General features: G+C 40.9%; 1 protein-coding gene across 1 annotated transcript in view; it reads left to right on the top strand.

The window, feature by feature from the left end:
* The window catches only part of LOC125145980 (NLR family CARD domain-containing protein 3-like), a gene marked incomplete at its 5' end in the record, with an annotated part of 27016 nt that extends 8007 nt beyond the window's left edge, over positions 1 to 19009 (top strand). The window contains 2 exons of the mRNA XM_047821145.1: positions 18857 to 18900; positions 18976 to 19009. Of these exons, the coding sequence (XP_047677101.1) occupies positions 18857 to 18900; positions 18976 to 19009 (78 nt within the window). The remainder of the gene's footprint in view (positions 1 to 18856; positions 18901 to 18975) is intronic.
* Positions 19010 to 22092: the final 3083 nt, after the last annotated feature.

Below are 22092 nucleotides of genomic sequence, written 5' to 3'. Positions count from 1 at the left end.
CACAGCAGTGAACACACACACACCGTGAACACACACCCGGAGCAGTGGGCAGCCATTTATGCTGCGGCGCCCGGGGAGCAGTTGGGGGTTCGGTGCCTTGCTCAAGGGCACCTCAGTCGTGTGACCGGCCCGAGACTCGAACCCACAACCTTAGGATTACGAGTCAGACTCTCTAACCATTAGGCCACGATTTCATGGGTAACAACAACTTTGTCAACAATGTCTTTCTTAACAAAGAGCTGCTGCAGATATTTTAATATTGGAACATACTGAAATGTGCTGGTCTGTTTTTCATCATGACATTATTCAGTATTCCACAACACTAAACTTGTCCTGGTAAAGCTGCTTGTACTTATGGGCAACATAAAGGACCCCCTCTGCCTATGGCTGAATGCAGTGTAGCTGTAATGATGGGAGTTGTGACTTCATTCATAGGTTCATCAACATTGATATTATGTTCCTTAAACACATGCTGTGAGAGGAACTGACAGACTTTACACAGTAATGCAGTTCACCTAAAACATCATCAATAGCTGAAGAAGGTTCATGTACAAGATGTTCTAGTTTTAATAACATTGCACCTCAATTCTGAACAACCAAATCAGGCAAGTCTTCATCCATTTCACTGCAGTCATCATGTACTAAATTATTACTGACGTCACCACTGTCAGCATCTTCAGGCTCCTGTAATTGTTCAGAGATGTTACTAGGCCAAGATTAAGGTAACTTAGTGAATGTTGGTTGTTTTTATGTGATTTAAAAGTTCCATAAGCATTTGACTGGAAATCACAAACAGAAAACATACAATGGACGTTTCATTCTTCTTTAAATGGCTGTTTATTTGAGAAAGTCATTTCTTTCTGAGGAAAGTCTACTGTATGCACACAAGAGCAGTCTGTTTCACCCCTGATACAGTAACTACATGGTGAAGTGATGCTTGGTCTTCTCCCAGCCCATGTCCACAGTACAAGATAAAGGTATAATATGTTCCTACTCTGTCCTGCCACACTGAGTCACAGACAGTGACCCCTTTTGTACCTTTAACTCTTCATCAGAGCAGAGCTTCGACCGCTAAGCTAACCATGGACCACTAACAATGCTTTGTATGTGGAGCTGCAGCCTTTTACAAAACTTGGTCCATACTGAACTTTAGACCAGCCAGGTCTCATCCATCATAGTGCAGTGAATTAACTTTTCTTTTGTCTTTTATTCATAACATTTGTTAGTTCACTCTGGCTATAGGTTAATGCCTAGCTTTGGCCTGCTACAATAAGAATGCTTGATACACTCATCTATAAGTGTTTAATAAAGGCCTGGACTGGTTCTAGCACACTGGGCTGACTGGGCTTTACTGGACCTGCTAGCTGGGGTCACTATAGAGTGGAGAACTGATCAGCTCCTTATAAACACTACAGTAAACTGACTTTTTATTGAACTTTAATGCTCAGCTCCATGTACATTATGATTTGTGTCACTCAGTTCAGTACTCATAACATTAGTAAGCAGCTCTCAGCTAAACCATGAATGCTACTGTTAAGGTAGCTAGTTTATTTTGGTCGTTCCATTGTACTATATTTCACTGTATGTAGGTTTATTATACAGATCTACCTCTTACAAGTTATTGGTTAGTTTACACTGTTGGACTGGAACCTTCCTGAGTGGTCCATATTGGTCACAGTCCAGTCTGGGGTTATTATTTAGTTTACATTTCTGTTGTTGTTTGTGTTTTTCATGTTCTGACTTGTCTTTAGTGTGTGTGTGTGTGTGTGTGTGTGTGTGTGTGTGTGTGTGTGTGTGTGTGTGTGTGTTGTTTAGTGCGGAACAGCAGCTTCCTCAGTTATGTTGATTCACTCACCTTATATATTGTTTAAAAGCACTGTCTCATTTAACCCTCCTGTTTTCCTTTCCTAATACAAATTATTCAACTTGACCTTGTCTGTTTTGACTGCTTATAAAAAATGAAGTATATATGATAGAAATGGCTAACTTGTTTCTAACATATTAACATATATTTTGCGAAGATTTTTGTAATGTTTGGTATAATAAACCTCATTAATATGCAAAAATGCCTCATTTTTTTGTAAAAAACAAAAAACCAACAAATTTTGAGTTATTTTCACTATAGAGGCACAAAAGTTGCACAATTACAGGCTGGTATATTTCAAAGCCAGGAGATTGTTCTGAAACCATTTTGACCATTTTTAATGTCAGCAAATAATAAAACCTGTTTTTTTTCCAGGTCAAATTGACTTGAATGTTTATAAAATCAAAAATGATAGAATTATCACCTCTGTGTGATCAGCTTACATTTGTGAAAATTTTACACTTGTAATGTCTATATTGTCTGTATGTGTATGTACTGTGTGTGTGTGTGTGTGTGTGTGTGTGTGTGTGTGTGAGAAGCTTGTTGGTAGAGAAGTTATTGCCCCCAGCTGGACAAATGCATATAACAAGTATGAAATATTTATAAATGAGTAGCTTTTGTTTTTTACTGGAGGTCTAATGAATTGCAATGCCCAATGCTTGTGTGTAACATCATTTCAGTAGATCATATTTTGCCCTCTACTAGGCAAAGGCATAGCAAAAGTGTCACGTTATGACACGGTGAGACACAAGGCGAGTGGGGATCCAAATGCAGTTTTTAGAGTTTTAATCATTAAACACACGAAACAGAATAACAGGCAGGCAGGCAGGCGACACAAGGCAGAACACAGAGCAAACAGGCAACAGGAACATTGAACAGAAACACACAACATACCAACAACGACCAACACCAGGGAAGTGAACAGACAGAGTAAATATAGTAGACAGGAGCCAATCACAAAGCAGAGACAATCAGAGACAAAGATAAGACACCTGGGGAAGAGATGGAATGTAATTAGTGTCCCTGGTGAGCAATGAGTGGGCGGAGCAAACAATTAACATCAGGGAGAGCCGGCAGACAGAAACAAGGGGAAACACAGACAGACACGTTACAAAAAGTGTGAAATATTTACAAATATGTAGCTTTTTTTTTTCCTGGAGGTGTAATGAAATGCCCAATTTGTGTATGTGTACGTGTGCATGCCTCTGTGTGTATGAGTGTGTGTTTTGGGTGCGTGTGTTAGTGGACATTTTGTGTGTATTTTTGTGTCTGTATGTTCATTGCGCTGAAAAGGGCAAAAGTTTGACCTATTGCCCCACTAAATGTGGCCGGGTCCAACTGACCCCGGAGGACAAAAGTTGCACAGTGTTTATTGGTACAAACAAATGGTTCAACGAAAATAGACAAAATTTTACTTGCAAAGATCATAATTTCGAGCAATCCTGGTAAACTTCAGGCAAATATGTGGAAGAAAACCCAAGTTATGACTCATTAAGTTTCCAGCAGAGGTGAAAATTGTCCTGAAGAAAACAGGAAGGTTAAAGAAAGACTGGTGCTGTGGGTTTATTCTATCTGTTTAGTGGTTTGTTATAATACACCGTTTGGGTGAAAGTTATTTATTTCTTATCAGTGTCACAGATCTTTATTGAGAAGTGATGATCTTTTCTCCTCCACAACTCTTTCACAGTCTCTCATGTCCTCTTGATCCTGAGAGCTCAGTTAACAAAGGGTTTTTTCTTCTGCCCCTTAAACAGATTGTCCATGCAAGACATCAGATAGAGGTTGAACTCTGTGCTGAAAAAAATCATGTTTGTTAAAGTTTATGACTGAATTTGTGGAATTCATTAGCTTTATGAAGCCATTAACTACATCCCATAATAACATACAGTCCTCTACAAAGTAATCTGTGTAAAGATAAATCTGTTAAACTACAAAACCTTGAGGAAATAAGATTAGACAGTCATGTAGAACTCCTCGTACTCTAAAACACAGTTTGTTGATCTGCTTTTAATGACATTATACAAATGTTTTAATCATTAGGATCTTTTATGGAGATTATTGATAAAGTAACATTTGAGATTAAAAATGTTTAGCACAAATAAATGAAAAACATTCATAAAGATGCTCAAGTTGTAAAATGTTCCTTTTTTACTTTTTAAGAATATCCTTTTATTTTTTTTGGTGCAGCTCTTATGTAAATCTACATGTTTTAATTTTTACATTTTTATTAATTTATTGTTTATGGTGGTGAGATGATCCTGATTTAGAGCATGATCTGGATTCAGTTACTGTTTGCTCCAACATTCAACATCCATCTCACAACCCTGATCACCAGCTGGTTAATTTTAATTCTCTCTCTCTCTCTCTCTCTCTCTCTCTCTCTCTCTCTCTCTCTGTATTAGAGCATGGACTCTGTCCTATATAGATGTAATCTACATGGAACTCTCAACAGCCTGAATTAATGTTGTTAATGAGGCAATCAATGTCTTGGAAAATCTCCTATAAAAACTTTAACACTTGTGCTTCCATCGCTCTCTCTTTATATTCTAAAAAGTAAACTCATCTGACCATCAATCTATCCATTAGTCCATCCATCCATCCATCATCCATCCATCATCCACAAACCTTAATTGATCAAATGATTGTTTTATTAAAACATTAAACTGATGTAACTGATTAAAACATATACACATGTTCATTGTGAGATGTTAACATGTCACTGTACTGTAGACAAGAGAACATCTGAAAACATTTTTACAAGTGAAACTCTGTCACAACTGTCACGATGTGATGTCCAGTGTGAACAACCTTCTTGTTGTTAATGAGAATTATTACATTAATATTTATGGAACATAACACAAGGCTGTTTTATTGTGATATCTGATTTATTATGACAAACTCACAATGGATTCAGATCATCAGTAATGTTACAGAATGAATAAGTTCTACAGATGTTTCAGTTGATGATGGTCTCAGTATTGGTGGGTTGTAATAGTTAGTTCTGTGGTGTCCTGTCCTCTGATTTGTGTGTGTGACACAAACACACTGACATTTCTGTTACATCTTCAACTTTAGCTAGATTATGGCTGTGTTTGTGTGTTTGAGATCAGTGTTCTGATATTTCATCATTTCTCTTCCAGGCTGTATCAGTGTAATCTGACAGAGGAAAGCTGTAGAGTTCTGTCCTCAGTTCTCAGCTCAAACTCCTCCAGACTGAGAGATCTGGACCTGAGTGGCAATAAACTGCTGCAGGATTCAGGAGTGAAGCTGCTCTCTGATGGGCTGAAGGATCCACACTGTACACTGGAGATACTGAGGTACACACACACACACACACACACACACACACACACACACACACACACAATATATATATATTAATGATGAATAAAGTTTAGTCTGTAATACTCGACTGGGTTCATGCTGCGTTTCCTTTAACAAACAGTGTAATGGCTTCCTTTTAAGTTTAACCATTTCCTGTGGGAAAGTAAAGTTGACGCTACTCCATAGTTGAGGTTAGGATGATTTATTCAAAAATGAACAAGGTTATAAAAAATAAACAAGATCCCAAGTCCACCTTGTGCATGTAGGTCAAAAAACTGTCTCCCTTCCCCCTTACCCTTGCCACATCACTTCCTGTCAAATATATCTACCTACAGGAAGTGCCAAGGTAGGTGCAACTCTTCCCATTCACCACAGGGCGAGCACAAAACACCATAAACAAGTAAGCATGAACATTGACATAGTAAGCCTTAAGTTTACAATATTAAATACATATTTGGCATTTTGGCTCCTACATCCCGGCCCCTTAATTGGCAATAATTTATATTACGGCAATTATATAAAATACATATAAAGGAGCCAAAGAAAATGGTTCAGCCCAATGTCCGTTAAATTCATGAAATATATAGTCCATGCATGAATTGGGATAAAGTCAAATAGAAATCTTCAAAGTCACGTGATAGTTCCACATATTAAGTCATTCAGTCCATTAGGAAGATAGTACTGGAGATGATGTATAGTTACTCCTGGAGAAGACACAACTTGTTAATGGGTGGTTCCAGGGTACTGGATTTTGTTCGAACAAGTACACGATGAACGTATCCTTTTGCATCAGGAAACGTTTTTGTAATTCTTCCTATAGGCCAAGAGTTCCTAGGTGATGTTTCAATTACAATAAGAACGATGTCTCCTGGTTTCAGGGTTTTTTTTCACTTCATGCCATTTTTGTCTCTCTTGCATTAATGGTAAGTACTCTTTTGTCCATCTCTTCCAAAAGAGGTCACAAATATACTGGACTTGTTTCCACCTCCGTCTTGAATACAAGTCATTTTTGTCGAAGAGTCCAGGCGGAAGAGTTGGTTTTCCCTTTAACAGTAGAAGATGGTTTGGTGTGAGAGGTTCTGGATCATTCACATCGTCGGATATAGTAGCAATAGGACGATCATTTAATATGGCCTCTACCTCACACAAAGTTGTCTGTAGTCCCTCTTCGTCCAAAGCTTGTTGCTTTAGAACAGAATACAGAGTTTTCTTGATTGAACGTATAAGCCTTTCCCATACTCCTCCATGATGGGCTCCTGAGGGAGTATTAAAACTCCATTTAATTCCTACATTCGACATTGTATGTTTAATCTTACTGTGATTTAGTTGAGTGAGAGATTCTCTTAATTCCCATTCTGTTCCTACGTAGTTAGTTCCATTATCAGATACAATTTCTTGAACTTGGCCTCTCCTGCATATGAACCTTCTCAAGGCTAGAATACAGGAATCCGTATCCAATGAATAGGCCATCTCGAGATGAATTGCTCTGCTCACCAAACAAGTAAACAGTACACCATATCTCTTCACCAAACTCCGGCCCCTCTTCACCTCAATTGGACCAAAATAATCGGTACCTACACATGTAAATGGAGGTGAATCACAGGACAGACGACTTAAGGGTAGGTTGGCCATTTTTTGATTCACCAATGGAGCATTCCAACGTCTACAGAGCAAGCAGTTCCACACTAGTTTCCAGGCAGCAGAATTAGCATGAACTATCCAGTATCTTTGACGAAGCTTTGAGAGCATCTGATTTTTTCCACAGTGACCTGCTGTTTGGTGAATATGATTCAATAGTAGTGTAGACAGGTGACTATTCTTGGGTAGGATTACTTGATGTTTGAAATCCTCGGGCATAGATATTTTGTGTAGCCTCCCACCAACTCTCAAAACACCATCCGTCAAAAACGGGTCAAGTTTGTAGATACTACTAGTTTTCTTAACAGTTTGTCCTTTCTTCAGAGACATAATTTCAGAATTGAAAGACTGTTGTTGGACAAAACATACTAGAGCCTTTTCTGTATGTTTAAGATCCTCTAGTGATAAATCTTCGCATCCAAGCAGAGTCTTGACCTTGAATTTTTTTTTCTCTTGAGGATTAGGGTCTGATGAATGAAGGCTTGAATGAACATCCCTTTGCCTTTGACTCAACAAACGGAGTACATTTTTGAGCTTCAGAATCCATGCAGTTGCCCTTTTCAGGCTGTACCATGAAGAAAAATGTTTGATGAATGTACTAACTGGATCGAAACCTTCTGACAAGACTATAGTAAACGTCATAACTTCTTTCCTTATTTCCAAGTCATCACGTGCTATACCCATTTGTTCCTCGAGAAAGCAGGGCCACTTGGATTCAGGTGATGAAAGATATTCTGGACCAGTAAACCATCTGTTTGACGCAAGAAAGAAGTCGATTGAGAGGCCTCGTGATGCATCATCAGCGGGATTAAGTGAGCCGTTCACATAGTGCCACTGTGACTTCTCAGACAAGTCACGTATCCTGCGGACTCTATTTGCAACATAGGTTTTGAATCGCGTAGTATCATTACAGATATATTTTAAAACAGATGTACTGTCTGTCCAGAAAACGGAATCCAAAAGTGGAATCTCAAGTTCTTTCTTGAGCAATTTATCAATACGTGCAGCGAGGACTGCAGCTGCCAACTCGAGCCTGGGAATGGTTACAGGTTTTAATGGGGCCACTCTGGCCTTGCCCATTACAAAAGCAATGTGAACAGCACCATTGATATTAGTAAATCTCAGGTAACTAGCAACACCATAGCCTATTTCGCTAGCATCACTAAAATGATGCAGTTGGGCCTCTTTTACCTTGCCATAATCTAGCGGTTTGAAACATCTACAGATGTTCAGATCATTCAGTTTGTTCAAGCCTTTAAACCATTCCTCCCAAGATTGCATCAATCTGTCTGGGATCTTATCATCCCATCCACAGTTAACTCTGCAGAGTTCCTGATGAATTCTCCTTGCGGGAAGAATTAGTGGGGCAAGAAATCCAATGGGATCATAGATGGAGCTAACAGTAGAAAGTATGGTCCTTCTAGTAGGTTCTTCATTCTTCAAATTTATCTTGAAAGAAAAGGAGTCTATTTCAGTACTCCATTGAATACCGAGAGCTCTTTCAACAGGGAGCTTATCTCTATCTAGATCTAACTCCTTAACATCTTTGGCTCTCTCGTCTTCTGGAACTGATGCTAGAACAGAATGACAATTACTAGTCCACTTTGTCAGTCTAAATCCACCTGTAGCGCAGATCATTCTTAATTCTTGATTCCTGGCAATAGCTACATCCTCGCTGGGTAAGGAAACCAGGCAGTCGTCAACATAAAAGTTGTTTCGAATAGTACTGAGTACTTCTTCACAAACTTTACCCTCATTATCCTCTGCTGTTTTCTTGAGTGCATAATTTGCACAACTTGGCGAAGAGACAGCACCGAACAAATGGACCAGCATGTGATACTCTGCCAATGGCTGGCTAGTGTCGCCACTAGGCCACCACAAGAACCACAAAAAGTCAATATCATCAGGTGGCACTTTAACCTGGTGAAACAGTCCTTCAATATCCGCCATTATTGCTACAGGTTCTTGACGGAATCTAAGGAGAACTCCAATGAGGCTATTTGAGAGATCAGGGCCCTGAAGAAGCTTTTGGTTTAGGGATGTACCTCGGAACGTGGATGCACAATCAAACACGACCCTAATTTTCCCTTATGGTACACACCATGATGGGGTATGTACCATACCCTACCAGGGGTTCCAGGTAAATGATCTTGTGGCACTTTTTCAGCATGCCCTTTATCCAAAAGATCACTCATGAATTTATTGTAGTCAGCAAAGGATATGTGGTCCCTTTGAAATTTCTTCATGAGATTAATTGCTCACTGTTCGGCAATCCTTCAATTATTAGGCAAATAGATGTCACCTTGACAAAATGGAAGGCGCAATTGATAGTGACCATCTTGTTTGATTACAGAATCTGCTGCAATTTTGAGGAACATCTTATCCTCAACGGAGTCTTCAGATCTCTCATTGCATGCCTTTTCAGGAAAATCATAGTTAAACTGACTCACAAGAAGCTCTTCTAAATTAGTGAGAGAAATCCTATTACAGAACACTTTTCATCGGTCATTTCTACTAGCAGGAAGGCCTTTGCCTAATGGGCCATTAATAAGCCATCCTAGTTGAGTTAAGACGGCATAAGGTCCATCTCCTTGGCTATTAATGACTCTCCATGGTTCCATAAGCTTTGTAGCATTAACTCCAATTAACAGATTAACTTCTGCATCAATGGTATTCAAACAAACATCATTAATGTAGGGCCAGCTTTTAATGTCGTCCTCAGTGGGAATGTTTTCTTTAACAACAGGGATAGAAGCTTGAGTAAAAACCTCTGGCAGTGCCCCAAAACCGATGTTTTCACAAGGAAAATATGAAAACAAGGCAACGACATCTGACGAGTCTACAATAAATATTCCAAATCAATCAAGCAGTAATGAAGTGGGACTTACCAATATGAATATTTCAAATGTGATGCAGAGGCAGGATAAGATTGCAGATCCATACTAACACAGACGATTCAATCAAACATGACATCCATTGAAACAGCAGGCTACCATTCACATAAGCATCAGCTTCTTATATCATATGCATTTCCTTGATCAAACCCAGCATTCTCAGCAACAGCGTTCTGATAAAGATAAATTTCCCAATGGTTACTAACAAACTTGATGAATTACTTGTTCAGGAACATTCACAGATGGCTTGGTTATTTCAAATGCAGGCCTTGGTTGGGCCTACCTCATGCATGCATGCTTGTCCTTCTGGGAGTTTTTTGACTAATGTAATGGCTTCCTTTTAAGTTTAACCATTTCCTGTGGGAAAGTAAAGTTGACGCTACTCCATAGTTGAGGTTAGGATGGTTTATTCAAAAATGATTCGATTTCTCATGAAAAGATACATCCCAAGTCCACCTTGTGCATGTAGGTCAAAAAACTGTCTCCCTTCCCCCTTACCCTTGCCACATCACTTCCTGTCAAATATATCTACCTCCAGGAAGTGCCAAGGTAGGTGCAACTCTTCCCATTCACCACAGGGGGAGCACAAAACACCATAAACAAGTTTACAATATTAAATACATATTTGGCATTTTGGCTCCTACACACAGTAAACAGAAAAGCTGTAATTTTTTAGAGACCAAAAAACACTAAACTTTCAGTTCTGTCATCTGTTCTTTTGTATAATTTGTACTTTTATTAGACTACGTGTGCTCAATCTATCAACTTTTAGTTTCTTCTACAAACACATTTTATAGAAAAACAATGATAGAGTAAATAAACCACCTCGGTCATGTTCATTACACATGTGACTGTGACTGTAACACGACTGCTGCTGACGTAAACCAGACACATCACTGAAACAGGATAAAAGATTATAGTCCTAATTAAGCTCTAATTGTAGGGGGCATGTCACTCTGTGTAATCACCATAAACACACACAATTTATTAACAAAAAACAACAGGGTGCAAACAACATGACGGCAAGGCCAAAGCTGAGCAACAGAGCCGAGCAACAGAGCCGAGCGACATCCTCAGCTGGGCAGAAGGCCCGGTAAAGTCCAGAACCGAGCCAAACAGCCTGAGCAATGCCTTCAAACCAGTCGGGTAGAGGAACTCTGTCACAACTGTCACGATGTGATGTCCAGTGTGAAAAACCTTCTTGTTGTTGTTAAAGGGGCGGTAGAACACGATTTCACTTTTCTAACTTTAGCTAGTGTGTAATGTTCCTAGGGTTAGGGTTATAAACCCCTCCTCCGTGAATATTAAATGGGGGCATGGCCATTTTATATTGCTGTAGAGAAGAGTTGTTGTGGTATAGTTAGTAGCCTGCAGTGTCGTTACCGCGATGCCGACGAAAAGCTGTTATTTTTATCCGGATTGCAGGTCCACTTTGTTCAGCCTTCCTAGGGACGGGGCAGTTAGGGATCAATGGTTAAAATTTATTTTTAACTCGGTCCCTCATAATTATTACCCAAATCTCGCTCTCTGTGCTGCACATTTTACGGAGGAAAGCTTCCGCAATCTTCGCGAGTTCAATGCAGGATTTGCCCAACGGCTTGTCCTGAAAGATAGAGCAGTTCCAACTTTAAAAACAGAAGCTGTTTACGGGCCACAACCTGTAAGTATGATTTATTTTTTGTCGATGTGTTTTAATGTAATAGTTTGTATTGATAATTGTGCGTTGTGGCAAGGAAGTGACAAATGACAACGCTGTATGACTCTGCAAACCAGTTCATACTCATTCATGCTCATTCATACTAAACGTTATCCGACAAACACCTAACGTTACAAACTTTTCTTTTTAATCTCAACAGAGAAAGTGGAATTAGTGTATAATATTCTTTGATTAGAGTTTTTATGTATTGTTTATCTACATGTTTGATTATCTGCATGCATGCTAAACATGGTTCTGTGTTTGATTTGGTTTCTATAGTAAAGCCAATGTTTAGTGTTGGTTTTGGGTTAATAGTTCTTGCGACAGATATTTGGCCCGTTTCTGAAAAACGTGCACTAGGCGATTAGCGAATCACAACACACTGGGCCAGCTAACCAATCAAAGCCCATTGTTTTTTTTGAGGGACTGGCTTCATAGAACCCGGAAGCCATCAGACCGTTTTACAAGGAGGGACGGAGCAGTCTAGAATAAAGGTAAAATATATGAAAAATAATGCATTTTTTTAAAAAACGAAGCATGAAGACATTATAGTGCACCCCACAAACACAATCAAGCCTTCAAAAAAAAGTCTTTTACCAACCCTTTAATGAGAATTATTCCAATAATAATTATGGAACACAACACAAGGCTGTTTTATTGTGATATCTGATTTATTATGACAAACTCACAATGGATTCAGATCATCAGTAACGTTACAGAATGAATAAGTTCTGCAAATGTTTCAGTTGATGATGGTCTCAGTATTGGTGGGTAATAGTTAGTTCTGTGGTGTCCTGTCCTCTGATTTGTGTGTGTGACACAAACACACTGACATTTCTGTTACATCTTCAACTTTAGCTGGATTATGGCTGTGTTTGTGTGTTTGAGATCAGTGTTCTGATATTTCATCATTTCTCTTCCAGGCTGTGTCGGTGTAATCTAACAGAGGAAAGCTGTAGAGTTCTGTCCTCAGTTCTCAGCTCAAACTCCTCCAGTCTTAGAGATCTGAACCTGACTAACAATAAACTGCAGGATTCAGGAGTGAAGCTGCTCTCTGATGGGCTGAAGGATCCACACTGTACACTGGAGATACTGAGGTACACACACACACACACACACACACACACACACACACACAGTTTTAATAAACACTACAACATCCAGTTCTCCTCTGTGGTAACTGTAACTGTAGTGATCTGATATATTGTCATTGTTGTGTGTGTGAGATGAGAGTAAATGTACTGTATATAAAGATTTTGTGTAGTTCATGTTTTCAATACTAAACCTGAGTGTGTTAAGTGTGAGAAGGTTTTCTTTCCTGTAGGATGATTGACTGCAGTATTACAGGTGAAGGTTGTGCTGCTCTGGCTTCAGCTCTGAGGTCAAACTCCTCATCACACCTGAGAGAACTGGATCTGTACAATAATAATCCAGGAGAATCAGGAGTGAAGCTGCTCTCTGATCTACTGAAGGATCCACACTGTAAACTGGAGACACTACAGTGAGTTACTGACTTACTGTCTCTTTACTGTATGATATTGTGTAATATTCACTGTGTGCTGTAAAATGTCACATCTAATGTGTGTATTTATTCTTCTGTTGTTCATAAGCAATGTGTTTAAATGTGTCTGTAATTCTGTCCTGTTGTGTTTTTCAGCATTAATAAGACACTCACCAGGTCTGGTGTATGACAGGAGTCTCTCCTCAGACCTTTTTTCCAGGAAAAAAGATAGATTTATTAAAATCCCTTAAAACATTAACCCTCTGTAGTCGATGAACGTGTATACGCGTTTTGTGGCATAATCTCCTGTTAAGGCCGAAATGCACTTAAATTACACTTTCAGTTTCGATCGTACAGATAAGAGCAATACAACAATCAAATCTGTAAAGGGTTTACTTCTATTTGTATACACATAAAAAAACACTGCTTCTGTAGAATAAAGAAAATAAACAGAGTGCGTTCTCTGCCATCTCGGTCTCTGTCATCACTCTTCACAGACATAAATAAACAATAAACAACAAATAAAATAAATAAATAAACAACCTGAATCTCAGCGAATACTTGCCTCAAATACAAGATAAATATATGCATAGAAAGCTGGAAATGTCTACTTTTAAATAAACAAATTCAAGTCAAAAACAAAATCTATTTTGTTTTAACCCGTAAGAAAGTAAGGAGTGGTCCGGTTTCTCCTGTTTTGCCTAATTATAGCTAATTCCCGCCTCCCTCTGATGTGTTCCCCTCCCTTTGTTCGTGTCGGAAATTTTGGAGAGCCCCCCTCCAAGTGGACATATGCCAGGAGTGAATTACAGCCAAATTAATAGTCAATAATAGTCTTTCACACTTAATACTAAAATAATTATACTTAATACTAATTAATAATACTTACTTATCTTACTTATTAATGCTTAATACTGATTAATTAATCACACTTTAAACTTTGTACTTAATACTATTTGAATTGAATAATAAGAAAACTTTCCAGACCTGGATGAGAATGAGCAACTCTTTATTGGTGCTGATCAGCCACTGCTTCCATTGAGCTCAAGGAGGAAAGAACTTCTAAGTTGAAAGTATCAAAGAAAAACCCCAAACAGCGTATCCCCATGCCACTCAAAAAGTTCCCCCACAAATAAGCAAGCAAGCATAAGCAAGAGCGCCCCCTCCAAAGGAATCTCCTCAATATATACCCTGGCACTTCTAGGTGCGTCTATATCTTCTTACGTCAATCCACCTGACCTGTCTGACTTTTCTCCTGACACTACAGAATCACAGAATTGCCCGTGGCCCCTCTGCCTCATTTCCCCGAAAAACAAGTCTGCCTTTTACTGAAAATTAAGTCTGGCCTGTTGTTGTTCCCGCCAAACTTCTGCATTATTATTAAAAATATGCTGCGTTCACAAAACTGTTGTTAAAATGTGCTCCAGAGAACTTCTTGTACGCTTCCCTGTCACATATCACACAGAAGACACGTCTCGTGGACCAATCTCCCAATCTCCCTTTATACAATTACAATGAGTGAGTTTTTCTCTGTCTTTTTCTATGTTTTGTCTGGTCTTGATTTCCACTGAACATACGCCTATATACGTATACACATACATACACATGAATACGACAACCGTGACATACACAAAAACCTATGTATGAGATATCCACCTATATTAATACCTATATTAATCACATCTCTACATATAAAATGATCAACGATGATACTCTATCACCTACAATCACCTATGGTATAGGAGTTCTGATTTAGTCTGATTTAGAATATGGTTATGACATACGTTTATGATCATATGTTAGGATATGGGTTTTTTTTATTACAATAACATCTGGTTCAGAATCAACTAATTATATATCAGTGGTATTTGACTTATGATTACGTTTTTTATCTGATTAGTAGAAGTACTGCACTATGACTTAATCTAAGCTTTTGCATTTATATTGTTTTGCATATATGTGGAGATCTGTTTATGCTGACTCCTTAAGTTTGCTAGACTTATGATCTCAGTCTTTCTTGTTTGCCTGCACATGCATTTTATTTTAAGCCTTAGTTCCTCTGTTCTCTCATAAATGACAGGTTCCCTTTTTTTCTTGTTTTTCTCAAATTCTCAGAGTTCTGAGTACTGAGTTTTATAACTTCAATAAACCCAATAAACCACCTTATTTCTGTTAACACTTGTCTCAAGGCATCTAACACTACATATATATATATATATATATATATATATATATATATATATATATATATATATACATATATATCCCTGTAGTTGGAACACACCCTCTGGTCCCCCTTCTTAAACAGAGGGACCACCACCCCAGTCTGCCATTCCGAGGCACTGTCCCCAACCGCCACGCGATGTTGCAGCTTGACGGCATCCCTTACTTCCGGGGTCCACCACCGGGTTCAGGGATTGCTGCCACGACAGGCACCGGAGACCTTACGGCCACAGCTCCGTGCGGCTGCGTCGACAATGGAGGTGGAGAACATGGTCCACTCGGACTCAATGTCTCCAGCCTCCCTCAGGATCTGGTTGAAGCTCTGCCGGAGGTGAGAATTGAAGATCTCTCTGACAGCAGACTCTGCCAAACATTCCAGCGTACCCTCACAGTACGTTTGGGTCTGCCAAGTCTGTCCAACTTCCTCCCCTGCCATCGAACCCAACTCACCACCAGGTGGTGATCAGTTGACAGCTCCGCCCCTCTCTTTACCCGAGTGTCCAAGACATACGGCCGGAGGTCAGATGAAACAACCACAACATCGATCATTGACTTCTGACCTAGGGTGTCCTGGTGCCATGTGTATACATATATATATATATATATATATATATATATATATATATATATATATATATATATACAGACATACACATATATTATATTATATTATAATCATATAAATCGTATAGCTCAACACTATTACAATATCTGGCCTACCCCCATATATCCTACAACATCAATTGTAATAGTTCATATAATAAGAGCACATATCAAGATTTTTTCCAATATTCGTATGCAAATGAACTGAGGTGATTTGGTAACCACGTACACGCCCCCAAGACATGGCATAAAACGTCAATCTTCATCATAGAATTATTTACTATTTTAAATCTAAATTTGGATGTTTCCAAACAGGCTATTGTCAGACTAAAATCAGCTTTTCAATATAAAGTAAAATTGGTCAAATTAAATATCCTTACCGACCAGTTCACGGGCCGACGCATGTTATTGCACAGCTATCGCTCTGTCAGACCTAGGGTTAGGGTTAGGGTTAGGGTTCCCCCTAGGGACTCCCCCATCACAGGGTCTTAACCTACATGGTTATATAGGGAGACAAGGGAAAGGCACTGGCCGACGCATGTTATTGCACTGCTATCGCTCTATCAGAACTTTTGTTTCCTTTTAGACCACACTGGGTTTTCTTTAAGGTTTTGAGCAAAAGGAGGTGAGCCACCTGGATGAGTGGGTCAATCTCCTATACTGAAGGTTTTTAGGTTTTTGTGACTTTATTAAGAAAAGGTTGTTTACTTATTAACTTATTTTATTTTGTTCAAAAATACAGTTTGACACTTTTACTGGTTTATTTTAAAAGGCTTTAAGATTATTTTAACTAAATTTTCAGAAGAAGACTCGGCCCCATTTAAGGTCTGTTGGCCCCAGACCACCGCCCTGCGTGCTGTCCTAGTGGACCCAGGGAGGATGGCTACTTACCTCACCCTGCCCAGAATGTCTCTTGTTAACACCGCAAGGTTTCCCGAGACACCCGAGCAGAGTCTGCGACTAGGTCTGCCAACTAACAGATTCCTAACTCTATCACCTGGGCACCCCTTCATGGATACTGTGAGATATCGAGGGTGCTTGGTTGGGCCCTGACCAAGCATCCCTTCACTAACACTGCAAGGTATCCAAGATGCATGGTTTGTCCCATTCTAGCTAAACCAGGGGTCCGGAGTTCGGTGTGCAATACACCGTCCCGGATGGCCCTGGCCGGGTAGCAACCCAGCGGATGACTTCCTTACAAATTCCTCCTCACAAGGAGTTGGAATTCTTCAGGAATCCATCAAGGTTCTACTGGGTTGGGTCCCCAAGGGTAGTGCATATGCCAGCGGATTGATTCCTTACCTTATTCTCAGGATCAGGGTTTAAAGAGTGGGGGCAGATGGCATTCCAGTTAGGTGGGCTATGGAGGCGTGTGTGATGTAAGGGTTATATTCACTTACCTCAGTTCCTGTATCTTTTACTTACCTTGTACTTACCTTTTCCTTAAGATGGTGAATTTATTTCATATTGTTTTTTTTATATTATTATGCTACCTCCATTAGCCTTTCAGAGTTAAGGCCGGAGTGGTTAGGGTTTGGGGTAGAGTCAGGGTTAGGGCTGGAGGCCAGTTCGGGTCTAAGTACTGGTGTTGGAGTTAGGGTTAGGGCCAGGGCTCAAGGTGGGGGCTCGGATCAGGGTGGAGTTCGGGTTGGGGCTAGGGGCCAGTTTGGGTGGGGGTGGGTTGGGGTTACATTTACCTTCGTCCTTTTAAATTGACCCAATATATATCTTTTACTTACCTTGTACTTACCTTTTCCTTAAGATGATGCATTTATTTTTATTTCATATTGTTTATTTATTATTATTATGTTATCTCTATTAGCCTTTCGGAGTTAGGGCCGGAGTGGTTCGGGTTAGGGTTTGGGGTTAGAGTCAGGGTTAGGGCTGGAGGCCAGTTTAAGTCTAAGTACTGGGGTTGGGGTTTAGGGTTAGGGCTCAGGGTGGGGGCTCGGGTCAGGGTGGGGTTGGGGCTAGGGGCCAATTTGGATCCTCGTCTTTTTAAGTCGAATCAATATATATCTTTTACTTACCTTGTACTTACCTTTTCCTTAAGATGATGAGTTTATTTTTATTATGTTATCTCTATTAGCCTTTCGGAGTTGAAGCCAGAGTTGGGATTGGAAAGTGGTTCGGGTTAGGGCTTGGGGTTAGAGGCTGGGTTTGGTTTGTTTCCCCTGGGCTGTATGTTAAAGTGTTAGTGTAGGAAGCTGTGGGCTTGGTTTAGGGCTGGAGGCTAATTTGGGTCTAAGTTCTGGGGGTGGGTTGGGGTTTGTGGTGAGGGTCAGGGCTGGGGCTTTAGGTTTAAGGCCAGGGCCTAGGTTTAGGGTTAGGTGGATACCTTGCTGCCCTCACACCACAACAATCAAAAACAAATAATATTCTTGGGTGGAGGGGTAGGTGGATACCTTACTGCCCTCACATCCCTAAGATAAATAATAATTTTGTGTTTTGGGTGGAGGGGTAGGTGGATACCTTGCTGCCCTCCATCCCTAAATGGCCGAATCAACAATAATTTTGTGTTTTGGGTGGAGGGGTAGGTGGATACCTTGCTGCCCTCCATCACCAAATAGCCAATTACATGGGCAGGTCAGTTGCAACGTTTCGGTTTATTTCAACCTTCTTCAGGCGTTGACCTGCCTAATTTTGGAAAACACTGAAAAACCAAATGAAATATAACAAAACAAAACCCAGCAATAAGTAAAATAACATTAAAGTAATTAATAAAATAATTGTGAGAGGTTTTGCAGCTCAATGGCCGTGAAGTGTGTGCTGCACAGCTCAACTGATAAATGAGAGTCTGTGTGCAGTTGCCTCCCTTTTATAGGGAAAGCTCCACCCCCAGTTTTTCAAAAATTATTTTAAAACCTCTGCTGTTGCTTGGGTTTTTTTTGAAAACATTGATTTTAATTTTGAGAAAAAGACTCAAATAAGCCTTTCTCCTCATGGAAAATATTTTCCTTCATTAATATAATTATGTGCAAGGAGAATTTATTATTAATTATTAATTTAGAAATTACTTTCATTATAATTAAGGTAGATAACCTTATTTTATAATTATTTTTGTTATAATTATCCAGAACTAATGTTCTGTTCTTCTCCCTCTGTCTTTTCAGGTGTGGTTTCCGGCTCAATTGGTGGACCAAGTGGACAAATCCAGGTAAGTATTAATCAAATCGGTTTAATCACCTTTTGTCACAAACATTAAACAATGTTCTTCTTACCCCTTTTACAGGTGTGGTTTCCAGCACAATTGGCGGACAGAGTAGACAGAGTAAGGACGCCATCATTATAATGAACTAATGTTCATTTTTTCTCCTTCCTCCATGTTGGTTTCGGCTCATGTGGCAGACAGCACGGACAGGCCAAGGCGGCAGTGGCGGCACTGGCTGAATTAGGTTTTTAGGGTTGGGGTTAGAATTAGGGTTAGGGCTAGGGTTGGGGGTTGGGGTAAGGGTTGGGGGTAGGGTTGGAGTCCCCAGACCGTGGTCTCAATTAAGAGACACACGTTGTGTGATTTAAATTTAAATAAAGATTGTGTTGGGTGGAGGGGTAGGTGGATACCTTGCTGCCCTCACACCACAACAATCAAAAACAAATAATATTCTTGGGTGGAGGGGTAGGTGGATACCTTACTGCCCTCACATCCCTAAGATAAATAATAATTTTGTGTTTTGGGTGGAGGGGTAGGTGGATACCTTGCTGTCCTCCATCCCTAAATGGCCGAATCAACAATAATTTTGTGTTTTGGGTGGAGGGGTAGGTGGATACCTTGCTGCCCTAGGGTTAGGGTTTGGGGTAGGGGTAGGGGTTAGGTTTAGGGTTTGGGTTAGGGAAAAAGGGTTAGGGTTAGGGATGGGGTTAGGGGTTAGGGTTAGGTTTAGAGTTGGGTTTAGGAGTTGGGGTTGGGGTTAGGGTTAGGGTTAGGGTTGGGGTTGGGGTTAGGGTTAGGAGTTGGGGTTGGGGTTAGGAGTTAGGGTTAGGGTTAGGAGTTAGGGTTAGGAGTTGGGGCTAGGGTTAGGGTTAGGAGTTAGGGTTGGGGTTAGGGTTGGGAGTTAGGGTTAGGGTTAAGAGTTAGGGTTAGGGATTAGGGTTGGGGTTAGGGATTAGGGTTGGGGTTGGGTTAGGATTAGGGTTAGGAATTAGGGTTGGGGTTAGGGATTAGGGTTGGGGTTAGGGATTAGGGTTGGGGTTAGGGATTAGGGTTGGGGTTAGGGATTAGGGTTGGGTTAGGGTTAGGGTTAGGGTTAGGGTTAGGGTTAGGGTTAGGGTTAGGGTTAGGGTTGGGGGTAGGGTTAGGGTTGGGGGGTAGGATTGGAGTCCCCAGACCGTGGTCCCAATTAAGGGACTCACGTTGTGCACGGGCCTGCCTAGCATGCCACCCTGATCGTCCCACCGTCTCGCCCGTGGGTCTCACACCATAAACACTGGAGTTTTTAAGTGTTTTTTCGGGCGGGGACAGTCCAAATAGGATCTGTCCCCTGTTCAAAAAATTCCTCACAATTGAGGTAATATCAAATATTAATTTGGGTATTCTGGGTGGAGGTGGAGGTGAATACCTTCCTTGCCCTCACTTCCCCATCATTGAAATTTGATTGTGATCGTGGTGGATGGAGGGGTAGGTTAGGGTTAGGGTTAGGGTTAGGGTTAGGGTTAGGGTTAGGGTTAGGGTTAGGTTAGGGGAAAAGACCGTAGTTCTGGGAGTGACCCAGAAACCACGTTGTGCACGGGCCTGCCACACGGACCTCATTTTCAGCCACCACCATCACGGCGAACGAAAAAACATCGCTTATTTAAAGTTAGGAGCTTAAAACGCTCTTCTAGAGTTAGGGGTCGGTCTCAGTTAGGGTCCCGACCTCAGACGACGCCTAAGGTTATGTTTAGGGCTAGAGGTAGGGTTTACGGTTCGAAAAATAGGATTACGACGCACGTCAAAACTCTGGTTATGTTTAGGGCTGGGGATTAGGTTTAGGGTTCTAAAAATTAAGTTTTAAGGCTAACGGTTAGGTTTAGGGCTAGAAAACCGGTTAAGGTTAGGGCTTAGGGCTAGAAAACCGGTTAAGTTTAGGGCTGGGGCTAAAAAAACGGTTATGTTTAGGGCTAAGAGATGGAAACCTGCGGTTATGTTTTGGGTTCAGGAGTGGAGAACGCACTGAATCTTATTTAGGGCTAAGGGTACAGACTAAAATTAAAGCCCTCTTTAGCCCAGCGAAATCCTAAATGTTGAGACACGTCATCAGTAGTAAACCATAGAGTCATAGGGTGTTTCAGCCTTTAATTACTAGACACCCTCGGGTTAGGGTTAGGGTTAGGGTTAGGGTTAGGGTTAGGGTTAGGGTTAGGGTTAGGGTTAGGGTTAGGGTTAGGGTTAGGGTTAGGGGTTAGGGTTAGGGTTAGGGTTAGGGTTAGGGTTAGGGTTAGGGTTTAGGGTTGGGGTTAGGGTTAGGGTTTGGGGTTGGGGTTAGGGTTGGGATTAGGGTTAGGATTTAGGGTTAGGGTTAGGGTTGGGATTAGGGTTGGGGTTGGGATTAGGGTTAGGTTAGGATTAGGGTTAGGGTTAGGATTTTAGGGTTAGGGTTGGGGGTTAGGGTTAGGGTTAGGGATTAGGGTTAGGGTTAGGGGTTAGGGATAGGGTTAGGAATTAGGGTTAGGAGTAGGGTTGGGGTGTAGGGTTGGGTTTAGGGTTAGGGGTTGGGTTTAGGGTTAGGGTTAGGAGTCCCCAGGCCGTAGTCTCAAACAAGTGAGACCCACGTTTTGCACGGGCCTGCCTGGGGTCCCACGGTGGTCCTAGTGTCTCTTACCTCACTGAGACTCCCAGCCCGCAGATCATATTGGAGTTGTTTTCTCGAGGGGCTTAAAAGTTTAGGTGTTCAGACCAGTGTTGGAGCATTGCCTTAGCACAAGCCGGCGTCCACTGGATTTGGTCTTCACCTACCTGGAACTTGGTGTCAGGCAACGCTGGTAGGAATAGCATATTCCTTTTAATGTGCGCATTCAGATCTCTTAAAATCAATTGTTCCTCCACCGGTAGGGTCTTGGAATGATTGATCAGGGGGATCCACACCGAAGCGTGAGGGAACTTCTCTTTGGTGGCTTTCACTGCCCTTTGCAATTCTTTCACCCCTGTTTCCTTCCGTTTTTGGACCCTGTGGTTTATACCGAAGGCCAAAACAATGACCTGAACCTTGGCCAATGTGTTGGCTCTTGATACAAAGGCTTCAGCATGCCTGAATGTGGCCCCAGGGTAGCTATCTATTTGGAGATCTTTAATCTCGTGGGCAGGAATTGTACTCAAAGTCTGGTCACCAATGATACACCATTTCTTTTTAACAGTAAGGCTCCAGGCCATCAT

Source organism: Tachysurus fulvidraco, chromosome 12 (assembly GCF_022655615.1).
Source record: "Tachysurus fulvidraco isolate hzauxx_2018 chromosome 12, HZAU_PFXX_2.0, whole genome shotgun sequence".
Classification (NCBI taxonomy): Eukaryota; Metazoa; Chordata; class Actinopteri; order Siluriformes; family Bagridae; genus Tachysurus; species Tachysurus fulvidraco.
The sequence above is the reverse complement of the archived record's forward strand: the minus strand, read 5'-3'. Positions and strand labels throughout refer to the sequence as shown.